This window comes from Notolepis coatsorum, assembly GCF_963971535.1.
Source record: "Notolepis coatsorum genome assembly, chromosome: 6".
In the NCBI taxonomy this organism is placed as follows: Eukaryota; Metazoa; Chordata; class Actinopteri; order Aulopiformes; family Paralepididae; genus Notolepis; species Notolepis coatsorum.
In genome coordinates, this window is record NC_140170.1 from 4719898 (window position 1) to 4740266 (window position 20369).

At 40.1% G+C, this 20369-nt stretch overlaps 1 protein-coding gene across 1 annotated transcript in view; it reads right to left on the bottom strand.

Annotated features, from left to right (window-relative positions):
- The window catches only part of LOC311230750 (uncharacterized protein), a gene marked incomplete at its 3' end in the record, with an annotated part of 39288 nt that extends 24638 nt beyond the window's left edge, over positions 1-14650 (bottom strand). Inside the window, exons 1-8 of the mRNA XM_084317108.1 lie at positions 14621-14650; positions 14234-14382; positions 9315-9412; positions 6659-6832; positions 6125-6298; positions 4718-4891; positions 3766-3939; positions 562-735 (exon numbers count right to left, since the gene is read on the bottom strand). Of these exons, the coding sequence (XP_084173234.1) occupies positions 562-735; positions 3766-3939; positions 4718-4891; positions 6125-6298; positions 6659-6832; positions 9315-9403 (959 nt within the window). The 5' untranslated portion in view covers positions 9404-9412; positions 14234-14382; positions 14621-14650. The remainder of the gene's footprint in view (positions 1-561; positions 736-3765; positions 3940-4717; positions 4892-6124; positions 6299-6658; positions 6833-9314; positions 9413-14233; positions 14383-14620) is intronic.
- Between the last annotated feature and the right edge of the window lie 5719 nt (positions 14651-20369).

A 20369-nucleotide genomic window follows, 5' to 3' on the forward strand; every position in this document is an offset into this window, starting at 1 on the left:
AATCAAAGGATGAGAAAGTACATGAATATTAAGAAGGATTTATCAACAACCATAGAACAAGATGAGGTTGTGTGAATTATGAATTAATTACACCAGTGCACACAGTGAGAGGAAGCATTGTTTTCACTCCTGTCTGTGGTTCTGTCTGTGTGTCTGTCTGTACCAGCCATAGCTCCTACAGTTCTGATCCAGTTTGGATGAAATGTTGCACATATCCTGTAGGCCAGCAATTCTCAAATATATTTAAAATCAGTCAACGACAAGTATTTTAATTTAATTAATTTCCACCATTGTCAATTGAAATCAAAATTAAGGGTAAACATAAACGCACAAGGGTGATGCTACACAAAGCCTCAGCTCTGGTAATCAGCTCTCTGGCAACAGTTTACAATATGGAAATGACAGAGTGACCTTGTAATGTAGTTGATACACCTATAAGCTTTGGGTTTTAAAATCACTTCATTTCATATATATAAATAGACATTTATTTTCTTTTTCTTTTTACAATTCTACATTTTGTTACATTTCTTTGAGTAAAATGTGTCTCAATATAATACTGACCTGAGAGTCTCCAGTGTACAGTGTGGACTCTTCAGTCCAGCAGAGAGCAGCTTCACTCCTGAATCCTGCAGCTTGTTGTCACTCAGGTGCAGCTCTCTCAGACTGGAGGAGGTAGATCTGAGAACTGAGGCCAGAGCTTTACAGGATCTCTCTGAGAGGTCACAGCCCTCCAGCCTGAATGAAGATGGATGGGAAGGAAACCAGAATGAACCAAGCATGCAGGAAATATTTCATTATTTATACAGGTAAAAAGTAGTCAGTAGTCATTAAACTAACCCTAACACTCAGTAGAGCAACTGATTTACAGAGTTTCATGTCCTGCAGCAGAAAGAAAATGTATAGAATGAAAATAGAACGAAGATGATTTTTTTTTTATATATTGTCTTGGAAAAGAAAGGATGAGAAAGTACATGAATATTAAGAAGGATTTATTAACAACCATAGAACAAGATGAGGTTGTGTGAATTATGAATTAATTACAGCAGTGCACACAGTGAGAGGAAGCATTGTTTTCACTCCTGTCTGTGGTTCTGTCTGTGTATCTGTCTGTACCAGCCATAGCTCCTACAGTTCTGATCCAGTTTGGATGAAATGTCGCACATATCCTGTAGGCCAACAATTCTCAAATATATTTAAAATCAGTCAACGACAAGTACTTTAATTAAATTAATTTCCACCATTGTCCATTGAAATCAATATTAAGGGTAAACATAAACGCACAAGGGTGATGCTACACAAAGCCTCAGCTCTGTTTTTTTTTTTTTTTATTTGATATTTTTTATTTTCGTGTCTTACATACAGATGTATGCCCAGCCCATATGGGCTTACAAGACACATAACAATAAGTATATAATAATATACTTTACCAATTACTTAACAAATGACATAGACCAAGATGGCCATAAAAAAAAATACAAGAAAATACAATAAAACGTAATATAACACAAGCTGTACTCAATGTAAATAAACAGAAAAACAAGGTGAATTCAAATACAATTATAGGATACAGTGTGTTTTGTCTCAGGTGCCATGCCTTCTCCAAAAATCCTGCAAAACCGAAGATGTCCTCCACAAAAAAAAAACTCAACATACAGCTCTCAGACTGCCAAAACAAATCTGGGTTTCCAATTTGAATTTTTTCAAATAAAGCCCTCCTCAAAGTGGTGTACAAAGGGCAATAAAAAACAAAATGATATTCATCCTCCACCACTCCCAGATCACACAGAACACACAACCGCTCCTCCTCAGGTTTACCCTGGAATCTACCCACTTCCACAGCCAATGGCAGGGTGCCAGACCTCAACTGGGCACACAGAGACCTCCGTCTTCTCTTTAAGTTTAACATTACATAAGGTTCAGTAAAATACTCATTTTTAATTGCAATATATTTTCTAAGTTTAGGTTTTTTCAAAATCTCCACCTTCCACTTATCCTGATGGATTGTTGATAATTTTGTTTTAATTATGTGAACCTTACACTGCAAATTGTTCATAAAAATCATACTCAAGTCAGTAGAAGAAAAAATCATAGACATCTCTCTTGACCAGGGATGACCGTGTGCTCTGTCCCAATTAAAAATCTTTTTAGTCACCCTGCCATTTGGCAGCTGGACCAGGCGGTTCCATAACCTCACCATTTCACCTTTTTGCTTGACCAAGCAAGAATCCCACCCCATGTCCCCTTCTATAGCCCCTTTTGGTGTGTATTTATGGACTCCTAAAAAGTATCTTATGGCCCGGTTCTGGATCGCATTACATTCAGGTGCATCATCAAAACCCCATACTCCAGCAGCATAAAACAAAACAGAACCCACCATTGAATCAAATAATTGTGTAAATGTTGAAAACCCAAGGTCAGTGCACACTTTCATTTTACTCAACACGCCCCCTAGCGCCCTTCCTGCTGACTCAGACATTATTTTCCTTCCTTCTATGAAGCACATGTACTCATTAAAGGTGAAACCAAGATATTTATAAGAATGTGTGTAAATCAGGGGCGTTGGTCCAAATTGAAACTTATGACTACTCTGCTGTTCGTGTTTTTTCCTAAAGTGCATAATCTGTGTTTTTTCACTGTTAATCGCAAGTCTCCATTTCATGCACCAAGAACTCATAATATTCAACATGTTTTGTAAATTTGCTTCATTTTCTGCAAACAAAACAATATCATCAGCGTACAATAAAATACTTAGGATTATATTATCTATTGGAATACCAAGATTGGCTTGCTTGATTTCTTGCGCCAGGTCGTTAACATAAAGGGCGAATAAAGTAGGAGAAAGCACATCTCCCTGTTTTACACCGAATGGGGTGGGGAACCAGCCGGTCCTAACATCATTCAGCTGCAGACAGGCAGATGGGGCCTTATACAGGCTTTTGATAGCCTTATAAAATAGTCCATCAATACCAGAACAGATTAATTTATAGTCCAAAAGCTCTCTATTAATCCAGTCAAAGGCTTTTTTAAAGTCAACAAAACAAACAAATGTATTCTTGCCCTCGTCCAATCTGGCTCTCACCACCGATGATAAAACAAAAACTTGATCAATACAAGCTCTCTTAGCCCTAAACCCATTCTGCTCATCCACCAACATTTCATTATATTCTAAGTATTTATTTAATCTATTATTAAGAACACTTGAGTATAATTTATAAACTGTGCTGATCAAACTAATACCTCTGTAATTTAGTGGGACTCTAGGGTCAGCTTTTGCAGATTTGGGGATGGGCTTAATAATGGACTTGTTCCATATCGAGGGGATGGTGCCTGTGTTAAAACAAGTTTGATATAAACAGTGTAATACATTCAGCAGATAGGGAGTTTTAAGGACCTCGTTCGACAACTCCTCAATACCCATAGCTTTCTTCAGTTTCGCTCTGTCCACTACACTCTGTACCTCGTCTAACGTAATGTCACTATTTAATAATTCACAACCTGTAGGGCTATTGCCCATCCCAAGTTCGGCCTCACATTTTAACTTACATATTTCTGTTAGGTACTGTAATCAGCTCTCTGGAAACAGTTTACAATATGGAAATGACAGAGTGACCTTGTAATGTAGTTGATACACCTACAGTATAAGCTTTGGGTTTTAAAATCACTTCATTTCATATATATAAATATACATTTATTTTCTTTTTCTTTTTACAATTCTACATTTTGTTACATTTCTTTGAGTAAAATGTGTCTCAATATAATACTGACCAGAGAGTCTCCAGTGTACAGTGTGGACTCTTCAGTCCAACAGAGAGCAGCTCCACTCCTGAATCCTGCAGGTCGTTGTGACTCAGGTCCAGCTCTCTCAGACTGGAGGAGGTAGATCTGAGAACTGAGGCCAGAGCTTTACAGGATCTCCTTGAGAGTTTACAGTCCTCCAGCCTGAATGAAGATGGATGGGAATGAAACCAGAATGAACCCAGCATGCAGGAAGTATTTATTTATTTATACAGGTAAAAAGTAGTCAGTAGTCATTAAACTAACCCTAACACTAAGTAGAGCAACTGATTTACAGAGTTTCCTGTCCTGCAGCAGAAAGAAAATATATAGAATGAAAATAGAACGAAGATGATTTTTTTTTTAATATTGTCTTGGAAAAGAAAAGGATGAGAAAGTAGATGAATATTAAGAAGGATTTATTAACAACCATAGAACAAGATGAGGTTGTGTGAATTATGAATTCATTACACCAGTGCACACAGTGAGAGGAAGCATTGTTTTCACTCCTGTCTGTGGTTCTGTCTGTGTGTCTGTGTGTCTGTCTGTACCAGCCATAGCTCCTACAGTTCTGATCCAGTTTAGATGAAATGTTGCACATATCCTGTGGGCCAACAATTCTCAAATATGTTTAAAATCAGTCAATGACAAGTATTTTAATTTAATTCATTTCCACCACTGTCCATTGAAATCAATATTAAGGGTAAACATAAACGCACAAGGGTGATGCTACACAAAGCCTCAGCTCTGGTAATCAGCTCTCTGACAACAGTTTACAATATGGAAATGACAGAGTGACCTTGTAATGTAGTTGATACACCTATAAGCTTTGGGTTTTAAAATCACTTCATTTCATACATAAAAATATAAATTTATTTTCTTTTTACAATTCTACATTTTGTTACATTTCTTTGAGTAAAATGTGTCTCAATATAATACTGACCAGAGTTTCTCCAGTTTACAGTGTGGACTCTTCAGTCCAGCAGAGAGCAGCTCCACTCCTGAATCCTGCAGGATGTTCTTACTCAGGTTCAGCTCTCTCAGACTGGAGGAGGTAGAGCTGAGAACTGAGGCCAGAGCTTCACAGGATCTCTCTGAGAGATTACAGCGCCACAGCCTGAATGAAGATGGATGGGAAGGAAACCAGAATGAACCCAGCATGCAGGAAATATTTATTTATTTATACAGGTAAAAAGTAGTCAGTAGTCATTAAACTAACCCTAACACTGAGTAGTACAACTGATGTACAGAGTTTCCTGTCCTGCAGCACAAAGAAAATATATAGAATGTAAATAGAAAATAGAAGGAAGATGAAAAAAGAAAAAAAATTAAAAACAATTCTTGGAAAAGAAAGGTGCTAAAGCAATGTCCAAACATGAGACAATTCAAACTGATGTATAAGGAAATGATGTTCACAAGGTACAGGGATGAGGAAGGGACTTGATATTCATGGGTGTTTACATTTTTCTTTTATTTCTTTCATGTTTTACATATATATATATATTTTTTGCATATACTGTATATATATATATATATATATATATATTTTTTTTTAATGTTTTAAATTATTACACTCATTTGAGTAGTGGAAAAGGCCGGGGTAGGATTAAATAAGTGTATACTTCTTCCTACTCCTTTTTGAACATGTAAATTGAGTTATGTTTTGCTTTTGTTTAGTTATTATTTTGTTTGAGTTTTGTTTTGATTTTGATTTTGTTTAGTTATTTATTGTGTTTGTATTCATTTACATGTTCGAAATAAAGATTTCAAATAAAAAATAATCAAATCAAAGGATGAGAAAGTACATGAATATTAAGAAGGATTTATCAACAACCATAGAACAAGATGAGGTTGTGTGAATTATGAATTAATTACACCAGTGCACACAGTGAGAGGAAGCATTGTTTTCACTCCTGTCTGTGATTCTGTCTGTGTGTCTGTCTGTACCAGCCATAGCTCCTACAGTTCTGATCCAGTTTGGATGAAATGTTGCACATATCCTGTGGGCCAACAATTCTCAAATATGTTTAAAATCAGTCAATGACTAGTATTTTAATTTAATTCATTTCCACCACTGTCCATTGAAATCAATATTAAGGGTAAACATAAACACACAAGGGTGATGCTACACAAAGCCTCAGCTCTGGTAATCAGCTCTCTGGCAACAGTTTACAATATGGAAATGACAGAGTGACCTTGTAATGTAGTTGATACACCTACAGTATAAGCTTTGGTTTTTAAAATCACTTCATTTCATATATATAAATAGACATTTATTTTCTTTTTCTTTTTACAATTCTACATTTTGTTACATTTCTTTGAGTAAAATGTGTTTCAATATAATACTGACCCGAGAGTCTCCAGTGTACAGTGTGGACTCTTCAGTCCAACAGAGAGCAGCTTCACTCCTGAATCCTGCAGCTTGTTGCCACTCAGGTGCAGCTCTCTCAGACTGGAGGAGGTAGAGCTGAGAACTGAGGCCAGAGCTTCACAGGATCTCTCTGAGAGGTAACAGGTGTTCAGCCTGAATGAAGATGGATGGGAAGGAAACCAGAATGAACCCAGCATGCAGGAAATATTTCATTATTTATACAGGTAAAAAGTAGTCAGTAGTCATTAAACTAACCCTAACACTAAGTAGAGCAACTGATTTACAGAGTTTCATGTCCTGCAGCAGAAAGAAAATATATAGAATGTAAATAGAACGAAGATGAAAAAATGGAAATGACAGAGTGACCTTGTAATGTAGTTGATACACCTATAAGCTTTGGGTTTACAAATCACTTAATTTCATATACAAATATACATTTATTTTCTTTTTCTTTTTACAATTCTACATTTTGTTAAATTTCTTTGAGTAAAATGTGTCTCAATAAATACTGACCAGAGTTTCTCCAGTTTACAGTGTGGACTCTTCAGTCCAGCAGAGAGCAGCTCCACTCCTGAATCCTGCAGCTTGTTGTCACTCAGGTCCAGCTCTCTCAGACTGGAGGAGGTAGAGCTGAGAACTGAGGCCAGAGCTTCACAGGATCTCTCTGAGAGTTCACAGCCCTCCAGCCTGAATGAAGATGGATGGGAAGGAAACCAGAATGAACCCAGCATGCAGGAAATATTTATTTATTTATTCATTTATACAGGTAAAAAGTAGTCAGTAGTCATTAAACTAACCCTAACACTCAGTAGAGCAACTGATTTACAGAGTTTCCTGTCCTGCAGCAGAAATAAAATATATAGAATGAAAATATAAAATAGAACGAAGATGAAAAAAAAAAATTAAAATAAAAAAATGATTCTTGGAAAAGAAAGGATGAGAAAGTACATGAATATTAAGAAGGAGTTATCAACAACCATAGAACAAGATGGGGTTGTGTGAATTATGAATTAATTACACCAGTGCACACAGTGATAGGAAGCATTGTTTTCACTCCTGTCTGTGATTCTGTCTGTGTGTCTGTCTGTACCAGCCATAGCTCCTACAGTTCTGATCCAGTTTGGATGAAATGTTGCACATATCCTGTAGGCCAACAATTCTCAAATATGTTTCAAATCAGTCAACGACAAGTATTTTAATTTAATTAATTTCCACCATTGTCCATTGAAATCAATATTAAGGGTAAACATAAACGCACAAGGGTGATGCTACACAAAGCTGTCTGTACCTGCCATAGCTTCTACAGTTCTGATCCAGTTTGGATGAAACTTAAGAAACGCACAATTCTCTAATATCTTTCAAATCCGTCAACGACAAGTATTTTATTTGAATACATATCCACCCCTGTCCATTCATACCTCTGGGCACCAGATGCCCTGCCATAAACACGTACAGCAAGCAAATGCAACAGGACATTCCCAGACTCAAATGCAACATTCCCTTTTTTAAACAAAACATCATGCACACAAAGAGCTATAGGACAACTCCATTCTCATCCGACCAGCTGATAAAGGTGGAGCTGTAGTTGTCCTTCACACTACACTGACTACCAAGCAGAAGCCATGTGACAGATGATACTGTACCAGTACATGGCATGTATAGGTCGGTAGTACTGGGAAATTGAGCAACAGACCCAGTACATCCACTCGCAATATCATCAAACCGGTTATTGATGATGCTCTCAAATAAGACAAGAAAAACCTGTATTAGCCCCTGTAGGGAAATGGAGGTGTCAAAGCAGTAACAGCAATGAGAATAAGACAAAGGAGAGGTACAGGTGGGAATAAGAAACTAAATACAGATACAATATATAGTAATAAGATCAAGTAAACACAGGGCTGCTTCCTCTTAAAATATCTTGAGTGAGTGACTAGGTGAAGCATATGAATACTCAATAATAATCAATGAATAATGAATAATATAAATGTGTGTACAGCCCACCTTGGTATAAATATACAGACCTAACACTATCCTAAGTCTACCCTGGTACAAATATGCATAACTCCATACTATCCCAGGTCTACAAATCTCTATCCTATGTCTGCTTTGGTATAAATATACAGAACATAACTCTATTCTAAGTCTGCCTCAGTTCAAATGTGTATACCTCTAACCTAAGCCTGGTACAAATATAACTAACTATCCTTGGTCTATTACTGGCACAATATTATATTACTAACCTAAGTCTATCCTGTGCAAATATACAGTACTCCATACTAAGTCAACCCCAATTTAGTATTTACTCCCACAAATCCACAGGAACAAAACCCAGCCTAATTCACTAACATTCTCGTAAGTTTCCTCATAAGAAGTTTGAATTTGCATACAGAAATGCCCAGCCAGCTACTTATGAGGGCATGAAGGACCATGTGCAAACATATTCAATGGCTCCTTATATCGGAAAGGAGAGATTTGCGAATTAATTAATAGTATTTATTATTATTATTATTATTATTATTATTATTATTATTATAATTATTTAAATCCAATACATCTCCCTGCTACACCTCTTAACCTTGTTCTACCTGTATATATACCTGCTACACCTCTTAACCTTGTTCTACCTGTATATATACCTGCTACACCTCTTAACCTTGTTCTACCTGTATATATACCTGCTAAACCTTGTTCTACCTATATCGATGGAGTTGAGTGGGGATAGGGGGAGCGGTTGATATTACTGGTCACACCTCAGGTCTTGAGAAATTCACTGTATAATAAGTTACTAAACTCCAACCCACACATTAGACCAAAACAAAAAATGTAAACAAAGTACAATACCAAACAGGGCTTTTTTCCTAGAGGTCGCTATTTAACATTACATTACAGAGCATCTTCAGAGCATTTTCTTCAGAAATTTCTTTCAGAATTTAATCATGGTAATATTACCTAGACATTATCTACACAGCACACCTAATTATCTAGAATAGTATCTAGACAGAACACTTTATTTTCTACATATTATCTAGATAGAACACTAAATTATCTAGATATTACAGAACACTTACCGAGCTGTTAATTATCTACATATTATCTAGACAGAACAATTCATTATCTAAATATGACAGAACACTTACAGAGCTGTTAATTATCTAGACAGAATACTTACAGAGCTGTACTGCAGGCTTTGACCATTGGCAGCCGTTCCAGAAGACCCTCCTCTGATGCAGAATATTTCTTTAGGTCAAACTTATCCATCCTGGCGGTCTGAGAGCAGGGGACACAAACAGGCTGGATAAGCTGGTCAAGAAGGCCAGTAGCGTGGTTGGGGTGGAGCTGGACTCCCTAGCGAGGGTGGCGGAGAGGAGGAGCCTTGCTAAGCTCCAGGCCATCAGGGAAAACCCCTCCCACCCACTATACACAGACTTGGCTGACAGGAGGAGCAGGTTCAGTGCTAGGCTCACACTACCCAAATGCAGCACTGAACGGCACAGGAAGTCCTTCATTCCAACAGCCATCAGACTATACAATGCATGCCTCACTGCATCACTGAGCACAGAGTGGCAGTTACCATCTTCCTGGACTTAGTTTGAAACAGCACTGTGCAATATTACACCTACTGTAGACCTCAGTATATTTGACCTCTATTATAAATTTTATGACCTCTGTGGTCATGAAATGTTTCGAGAGGCTGGTCAAGGACCACATTTGTGCCTCTCTCCCCAGTGATATGGACCCTATGCAATTTGCATACAGGACAAACAGGTCCACTGACGACGCGGTCTCCCAGGTACTGCACAGCACTCTCTCCCACCTTGACCGTCAGAAGGGGGGCTATGTGAGACTGTTGTTCATTGACTACAGCTCAGCGTTCAACACCATAGTCCCCACCAGACTGGTGGACAAGCTGATCGAGCTAGGTCTGAGCTCCGCCCTGAGCGCCTGGGTACTGGACTTTCTGAGTGAAGGACCCCAGGCGGTCAGGGTGGGGGGTCAGACCTCCAACACCATCACCCTGAGCATCGGGTCCCCCCAGGGCTGTGTTCTAAGCCCCCTGCTGTACTCACTCTACACACACGATTGTGTGGCCAAGTTCAGCTCCAACTCCATAGTGAAGTTCGCCGACGACACGGTGGTGGTGGGGCTGATCTCGGACAACGACGAGAAGGCCTACCGAGAGGAGGTTGAGGTACTGGAACGTTGGTGCCAGGACAACAGCCTGCTCCTGAACATTGGTAAAACCAAGGAGCTGATCGTGGATTATAGGAGAGGACAGCAGGAGACACACACACCACTGATGATTAACGGGGCTACCGTGGACAGGGTGAGCAGCTTCAAGTACCTGGGGGTCCACATCTCAGAGGATCTGACATGGTCAACACACATAGACACAGTAGTAAAGAAAGCGAAGCAGCACCTCTACCACCTGAGACAGTTAAGGAAGTTCAGAGTATCGGGGAAGATACTCCAGTCCTTCTACTCAGGAGCTGTAGAGAGCATCTTGCCCGGAAACATCACTGCCTGGTATGGGAACAGCACGGCACAGGACAAGAAGGCCCTACAGAGAGTGGTGCGCTCAGCCGAGCGTACCACGGGTATTGCGCTACCTCCCCTGCAGGCTCTATACAACAAGAGGTGCAAATCCAGAGCCTGCAGGATAATGAAAGACCCCCACCACCCCAATAACAGCCTGTTCCAGCTGCTGAGGTCAGGCAGACGCCTGCGAACCCCAGCTACTAGGACGGAGAGGCTTAGGCTAAGCTTCTTCCCCCAGGCCATCAGAGCCTTGAACAATGAACATTGAGAGACACAGAAACTGAACTATCCACACACAAGCACACACAAGCACATACACGACACGCACGCTGAGCACGCTCACACACTAGCAGCCACTTTAACACTCATGCCGCACATACGCACACTTATGGCCAGAGGAAAGGCCACTTTAAATTAGTATAACATCAGGAACAGTGTATTGCACTACTAAAGCTACCTAGCATGTCCTATATGCTCTGTAAATACTATGTACAGATACCGAGATGGCACACCATGTACCTGTTTATTGCACTGTTGTTTTTTACTGGATTCTATTAATATGTTGTACCACTGTATTTTTATTGGATGCTATTATATGTTGTACCACTGTATTGCACATCGTCGCGGGCAAGACCAGCCGCATTTCATTGTATACCTGTATGCCGTGACAATTAAAACTCTTGACTTGACTTGACTCTTGATTTTTACTGTATTTATTTACTGTATATTTTATTCCATTTTTATTCTATTTTACTCTACTCTTATCCTAGGCAACTTGATTTGATTCGTTTTACTATTCTAATTTGTGACCTGTTCTGTCTAAATGTTTAAATGTTGAGTGATTTGCAGTGTCAAATTTTCCACAGGATAATAAAAGTATTTCTATTCTATTCTATTCTGGCATAATATACGTCATACATCATGATATACGTTGTTATACATTGTAGTCTGTGGTGGTAAGAGTCAGACACACTTAGTAGGGTCTATACATTATATAGTTAAGGTCTGGCTTATATGTTATGAGTCTATAGATAAAGACATTATATAGTTAATACCTGGTGTAGTGTATTTTTGGTTATTAAACAGTAAACAGCACAAATTGTTATTAAGAAACAATATGGACAGAATGCCAAACAAAGATGTCGATTAAAGGAGCTCTGAGAAGCGTTCACCCCAATCAATACTGACTGAGCAAGAAGGAACCTGATGTCATCAGGCAGATCACAAACCAGTTATAATGTAATTAACAATTGAGTGAGGAACACACACACACACACACACTACCTGGTACTGGAGTCGACTGGTCCACATAGCATAATGACAATACATTTTCTTTTATTTTTTTTATCTACTTTTTCTCCTATTTTCTATTTTTCTCCCATCCCAATTTCGTGTCGTCCAATTCTACCCTCCCCTGTCTCGAACGCTGTTAGACCATGCCTCCCACAAGCCGGCTGCAATGTGGATGAAGCCTTACATCACGTGTCCCCTCCGGTACTCGAGGAAGCAGCCGTCGCATCTTTTCACCTGCACAGCGCAATCTCTCAGCGTCGGGGGTCTGCGTGGGAGGGACACGCCGCCCCCGTCGCTTCCTGATTCTGCTGCGCAAGCGCACCAACCGACCTGTAGGAGTCGCTGTCCACAACGTCCGATCCCCACCCATCAGCTTCCCACCCCCTAATACTGCCAATTGTATTAGTATGAACGACCAGCCAAGCTGATAGCAATGCGGAGAGCTGGGCTCGAACCCAGCGTCTCCTGCATTGGTGGTGAGCGCCTTGCCCACTGCACCACCTAGCCGCCCAACAATACATTTATTTGATCACAAAGGCTGACTTTCGTTCTAGACATTAACATGGTAATTCACTCATTCTGGCTCCTGTGTGGAGGGTAATATGACGGAGTCATACTTAATGCAGACCATCTTGCATCACTTGGGATTATCATTGAATGTGACCGAGGGAACTGAGCTAATGAGCCTATATATTTTGATACTCCTTCTTCATCTACTTCCGCTGTGATATTCAAAATGAATGTTGAATGGGATGTATAGCCAACATACTGAGTCACACAAGTTATTTCCTATAAAAACACTAATACCTTTGACACCTTTCCCTGTCGTGCAAAGTGTGAACCAACCGTGTCATCAGCTGTGTCATTTACACAAGTACTAACTGGCTTTGTCCAGTATGCATACCAACCGGCCATCGTCCACTGTTTGGGAATGAAGGCCTGTCGCCAATATAACTGCCCCTAATGTAATTGACAGCACAGTGAGGTCAATCAGAATGAGATAACATTTTTTAACCTGTCTGTTCCTGTCTGCAATCTGCCTCTCCTGCAGTACCCCAACTGCCGACATCTTTATCTGTAAGGACAAAGCAATGTCCTTTATCTAATAACTAATTATACTCCTGAATTATACTCCAGAAATAGCAGTGTCCTCTTTATCCTCTATCTGTGTGTATTTAACAGCAAGGCAATTTCTTTATAAGCAACCCTCTACATAGTTCTAAGGAGCTAATGCCTCTTTTGATACAGTAAAAATATCAATCAAAAACAATAAAATATACATTCAACACTTGTACCATACATATTCACACAAATATTCACCATTCAATCACTACTAAGTGTTAAATTTTTCATACACTCCACACTCCAGTCATAGTCCTCTAATTTAAATGTATTTAACTGGTCAGACATACTGCATATAGCCTCACTCCCTCCCCCATTTTAACACTATAATCTCTCCCAAGATCAAGTGTCTTCTATGTGTTAACTGTGTGAGTTTTAACCTGATACTCTGTGTATGTATATATCTGATATTTGTGTACTAAATTTGCAATGTGATCAATCAGGATGCAATATTTCTACTGAAATGCAGTGTAGCTGTGGCCATTATATGGTTTCATCATTTATATGTTATTTCAGTTTGTAAGTGTAATATTTGAGAATGTATTTGTTTCATTTCTTATTTTCTTTATTATTTAATTTGCTACAATTTATAATATATTCATTTTTAGACGTCTGGTTATATATGGTGTCCCGTTAGGCTGCTGTCGCGTTTTACCTTTGGGACTGATTAAGACACCTGCGAGCAAGCGACAGGGATGGTCGGAGACGAGTTGTACAGACTCTCCTAATTCTAAAAGTGTACCACTATGTGTACCACTATCAAGACTGTTACCAAGAACAGAAGAATAAGACCCCTTTTTATGTAGCATGCAGCCAACGAGGTATTTAAATGTTTGTTTGTATTTTGCTTTGCTGACGTGTTGTTTTCATACCGTGTATATTATTGTTTGTGTTGACCTGACGCAACTTATGTTTCTGTTTAAGTTTTCACGGTGGATTGGAGGTGGATTGGAGGACCAAGCCTTTAATAAACCCGTCGAAAGGAAACCACTTGTGTCTGCTGTGCTTGAGAGGAGTTACATGCAGCGTATATCAATGTCTGCCAACATGTTACTTTCCTCCCCAAATCAGTCATTCTCTCCTTCTGGCAGTGGTACACAATTTCACATTTTGTTAACATGTTGCAGTTCTACTCACCTTCAGCTTTTGAAGAAAGGAAACTCAGTGTTTGAAGAATATAGCGATGTCCCCCTTAGTTGTTTGAAGAGTTCTGCTGGCGAGGTCCAAAAGTTGTTTGTTTCTTTTTGTCGGTTCGGTCTTAATTCTGGTTTATCGTCCCTGGGTTTCTGGCACAATTAATGAAGTTACAAATCAGCTGTGACTTTGTAAACAACGATGGCAACTGATCAATGCACGGCAAGAAAGTAGACGCTTGGATACAGGTTTGAAAGTCAATGGCTTCAGGTTCTCAGTCGATTTATTCAGCAGGGCATCAGCGGTAGATTACAGCAAATTCACAGGATACAAAATAATCTCTCAGTGACACGGACAGTTTGGGTCTGTAGTAGGGATATCCGATATTACCTTACCTGGTACTGGAGTCGACTGGTCCACATAGCATAATGACAATACATTTATTTGATCACAAAGGCTGACTTTCGTTCTAGCCATTAACATGGTAATTCACTCATTCTGGCTCCTGTCTGGAGGGTAATCTTGTTCCACCGGTATGTGGGTCCTCAATGTTTTAGTTTCATGTGTGTGTGTGTGTGTGTGTGTGTCACATGCATCTAGTGTGTCTCTTTCTCGTTCATCAGGTTTACAACAAAACTGGTTCCTGGGTGGGGGTGAGATAGTGTGTGTGTGTGTGTGTGTGTGTGTGTGTGTGTGTGTGTGTGTGTGTGTGTGTGTGTGTGTGTGTGTGTGTGTGTGTGTGTGTGTGTGTGTGTGTGTGTGTGTGTGTGTGTGTGTGTGTGTGTGTGTGTGTGTGTGTGTGTGTGTGTGTGTGTGTGTGTGTGTGTGTGTGCCAACTTAATCAGATTTGCAAAGGTCAAGCCAAATTGTGGTTTGATTGATTGATTGATTGATTGATTGATTGATTGAAAAGTTTATTAACAGATTGCAGAATGGGTACAGTACAGTACAGCTCAATACATACAATTGTACAACTGTACACTGTACATTGGAATACTGACATACATTTGACATAGAAACTGTACATTGGAGGAGGTTGGGTAGGTGGGGTGGGGTTGGGTGGGGCTGTACATTGGAGGTGGGGGGGGGGGGGGGGTTGGGTAGACGGGGGGACACTGTACATTGGAATACTGACAAAGCCATACTTGGTCTTTACTGTACAACTGGGTTAGGACATTTGTAGAGGCCAGTTTCGAATTGTAGTCTCCCGTAGGTGTTCTTTGAGAGTGTTTTTGAAAGTGGGTAGTGATTCACATTCCTTTACAGCTTTGGGTAGGGCGTTCCACAATGATGTGGCATAATTGCGAAACGTGTTTAGTCCCTTGTTTGAGCCGAATCTGGGTTTCACATGATTTGTGGAGCTCCCTCTGGTGTTGTGATCATGGTATTCACTGACCTTTGGGAAGTATTTTCACATGTACATGGGTACCTTGGTCGTGTAGTGTATCTTGTAGACCAGGCCCATTGCAAGTTGCTGTACTCTGTCTAAGCCATCCTAGGTTGGCAAAGTGGGCAGGGGTGAGGTGGGTTCTAGGAGTCAGGTCAAGCAGTAGTCTGACTAGTTTGTTTTGAGATGTTTGTAATTTGGTTTTTAGTGCCTTTGAGGTGCTTTGGTACCATGAGGTGCAAGCATAGTCGTAGTACCCTTGAATGAGTGCTCCTGCCAGAGTCTTCAGGGTATTCTTGTTTACCAGAGAGGAGATCCGGTACAAGAATCGAGTTTGTTGGTTGACTTTTTTTTATTACATTGGATGCCATTTTGTCACAGGAAAGATTAGCCTCTAGGATGGAACCCAGGTAGGTAATTTCATCTTTCCTTGTGACAATATTGTCACCCACTGTAACTGAGAAGCCGTCGGTCTTGCTGAGTTTGTTATTTGAACCGAAGAGAATGGACTCTGTTTTGCCCATGTGTAATGATAGTTTGTTGTCGGCGAGCCATATGCAGATTTTGCCTAGTTCCGAGCTGAGGGTTTTTTCAACCTGTAACTTGTTCTTGTCAGAAACCAGCAGGGCTGAGTCGTCCGCAAACAGGAACAAGTTGCAGTCACAAGCTGATGATCAACTAGCCATTCTGAATAATGCTATAATACTGTTGAAATAACTATTACTAATCAATCAAGAATACACTATAATATATAACTCCAGCCACCCGAAAAAACTGCCTCTTTGAACTGCTGCGGTCAGGCAAGCGATACCGGAGTCTGAAGGCGAGCACAGAAAGACTCAGAAGAAGCTTCTATCCCCAGGCCATCAGGCTGCTCAATGAACAATAAACACTATGCAACAACTATCAAATGCACAGAGCACACACATCCACACGCACACACTCACTTTAAACAAACAACACACTGCAGCACCCACTCTCCACACTTTAGATCACTTAAACACACTTTATATTTATTGGTAAAGGATTTGCACTACAACTCGTACACCTTACTGTAAATTGTACCTAAACTGTACCTCATCCCATTTCTGCTTTGCACTATATAGTAATATACAATACTATATAGTGCAAAGCAGAAATGGGATGAGGTACAGTTTAGGTACAATTTACAGTAAGGTGTACGAGTTGTAGTGCAAATCCTTTACCAATAAATATAAAGTGTGTTTAAGTGATCTAAAGTGTGGAGAGTGGGTGCTGCAGTGTGTTGTTTGTTTAAAGTGAGTGTGTGCGTGTGGATGTGTGTGCTCTGTGCATTTGATAGTTGTTGCATAGTGTTTATTGTTCATTGAGCAGCCTGATGGCCTGGGGATAGAAGCTTCTTCTGAGTCTTTCTGTGCTCGCCTTCAGACTCCGGTATCGCTTGCCTGACCGCAGCAGTTCAAAGAGGCAGTTTTTTCGGGTGGCTGGAGTTATATATTATAGTGTATTCTTGATTGATTAGTAATAGTTATTTCAACAGTATTATAGCATTATTCAGAATGGCTAGTTGATCATCAGCTTGTGACTGCAACTTGTTCCTGTTTGCGGACGACTCAGCCCTGCTGGTTTCTGACAAGAACAAGTTACAGGTTGAAAAAACCCTCAGCTCGGAACTAGGCAAAATCTGCATATGGCTCGCCGACAACAAACTATCATTACACATGGGCAAAACAGAGTCCATTCTCTTCGGTTCAAATAACAAACTCAGCAAGACCGACGGCTTCTCAGTTACAGTGGGTGACAATATTGTCACAAGGAAAGATGAAATTACCTACCTGGGTTCCATCCTAGAGGCTAATCTTTCCTGTGACAAAATGGCATCCAATGTAATAAAAAAAAGTCAACCAACAAACTCGATTCTTGTACCGGATCTCCTCTCTGGTAAACAAGAATACCCTGAAGACTCTGGCAGGAGCACTCATTCAAGGGTACTACGACTATGCTTGCACCTCATGGTACCAAAGCACCTCAAAGGCACTAAAAACCAAATTACAAACATCTCAAAACAAACTAGTCAGACTACTGCTTGACCTGACTCCTAGAACCCACCTCACCCCTGCCCACTTTGCCAACCTAGGATGGCTTAGACAGAGTACAGCAACTTGCAATGGGCCTGGTCTACAAGATACACTACACGACCAAGGTACCCATGTACATGTCAAAATACTTCCCAAAGGTCAGTGAATACCATGATCACAACACCAGAGGGAGCTCCACAAATCATGTGAAACCCAGATTCGGCTCAAACAAGGGACTAAACACGTTTCGCAATTATGCCACATCATTGTGGAACGCCCTACCCAAAGCTGTAAAGGAATGTGAATCACTACCCACTTTCAAAAACACTCTCAAAGAACACCTACGGGAGACTACAATTCGAAACTGGCCTCTACAAATGTCCTAACCCAGTTGTACAGTAAAGACCAAGTATGGCTTTGTCAGTATTCCAATGTACAGTGTCCCCCCGTCTACCCAACCCCCCCCCCCCCCCCCCCCCCACCTCCAATGTACAGCCCCACCCAACCCCACCCCACCTACCCAACCTCCTCCAATGTACAGTTTCTATGTCAAATGTATGTCAGTATTCCAATGTACAGTGTACAGTTGTACAATTGTATGTATTGAGCTGTACTGTACTGTACCCATTCTGCAATCTGTTAATAAACTTTTCAATCAATCAATCAATCAATCAATCAATCAATCAAACCACAATTTGGCTTGACCTTTGCAAATCTGATTAAGTTGGCACACACACACACACACACACACACACACACACACACACACACACACACACACACACACACACACACACACACACACACACACACACACACACACACACACACACACACACACACACACACACACACACACACACACACACACACACACACACTATCTCACCCCCACCCAGGAACCAGTTTTGTTGTAAACCTGATGAACGAGAAAGAGACACACTAGATGCATGTGACACACACACACACACACACACATGAAACTAAAACATTGAGGACCCACATACCGGTGGAACAAGATTACCCTCCAGACAGGAGCCAGAATGAGTGAATTACCATGTTAATGGCTAGAACGAAAGTCAGCCTTTGTGATCAAATAAATGTATTGTCATTATGCTATGTGGACCAGTCGACTCCAGTACCAGGTAAGGTAATATCGGATATCCCTACTACAGACCCAAACTGTCCGTGTCACTGAGAGATTATTTTGTATCCTGTGAATTTGCTGTAATCTACCGCTGATGCCCTGCTGAATAAATCGACTGAGAACCTGAAGCCATTGACTTTCAAACCTGTATCCAAGCGTCTACTTTCTTGCCGTGCATTGATCAGTTGCCATCGTTGTTTACAAAGTCACAGCTGATTTGTAACTTCATTAATTGTGCCAGAAACCCAGGGACGATAAACCAGAATTAAGACCGAACCGACAAAAAGAAACAAACAACTTTTGGACCTCGCCAGCAGAACTCTTCAAACAACTAAGGGGGACATCGCTATATTCTTCAAACACTGAGTTTCCTTTCTTCAAAAGCTGAAGGTGAGTAGAACTGCAACATGTTAACAAAATGTGAAATTGTGTACCACTGCCAGAAGGAGAGAATGACTGATTTGGGGAGGAAAGTAACATGTTGGCAGACATTGATATACGCTGCATGTAACTCCTCTCAAGCACAGCAGACACAAGTGGTTTCCTTTCGACGGGTTTATTAAAGGCTTGGTCCTCCAATCCACCTCCAATCCACCGTGAAAACTTAAACAGAAACATAAGTTGCGTCAGGTCAACACAAACAATAATATACACGGTATGAAAACAACACGTCAGCAAAGCAAAATACAAACAAACATTTAAATACCTCGTTGGCTGCATGCTACATAAAAAGGGGTCTTATTCTTCTGTTCTTGGTAACAGTCTTGATAGTGGTACACATAGTGGTACACTTTTAGAATTAGGAGAGTCTGTACAACTCGTCTCCGACCATCCCTGTCGCTTGCTCGCAGGTGTCTTAATCAGTCCCAAAGGTAAAACGCGACAGCAGCCTAACGGGACACCATATATAACCAGACGTCTAAAAATGAATATATTATAAATTGTAGCAAATTAAATAATAAAGAAAATAAGAAATGAAACAAATACATTCTCAAATATTACACTTACAAACTGAAATAACATATAAATGATGAAACCATATAATGGCCACAGCTACACTGCATTTCAGTAGAAATATTGCATCCTGATTGATCACATTGCAAATTTAGTACACAAATATCAGATATATACATACACAGAGTATCAGGTTAAAACTCACACAGTTAACACATAGAAGACACTTGATCTTGGGAGAGATTATAGTGTTTAAATGGGGGAGGGAGTGAGGCTATATGCAGTATGTCTGACCAGTTAAATACATTTAAATTAGAGGACTATGACTGGAGTGTGGAGTGTATGAAAAATTGAACACTTAGTAGTGATTGAATGGTGAATATTTGTGTGAATATGTATGGTACAAGTGTTGAATGTATATTTTATTGTTTTTGATTGATATTTTTACTGTATCAAAAGAGGCATTAGCTCCTTAGAACTATGTAGAGGGTTGCTTATAAAGAAATTGCCTTGCTGTTAAATACACACAGATAGAGGATAAAGAGGACACTGCTATTTCTGGAGTATAATTCAGGAGTATAATTAGTTATTAGA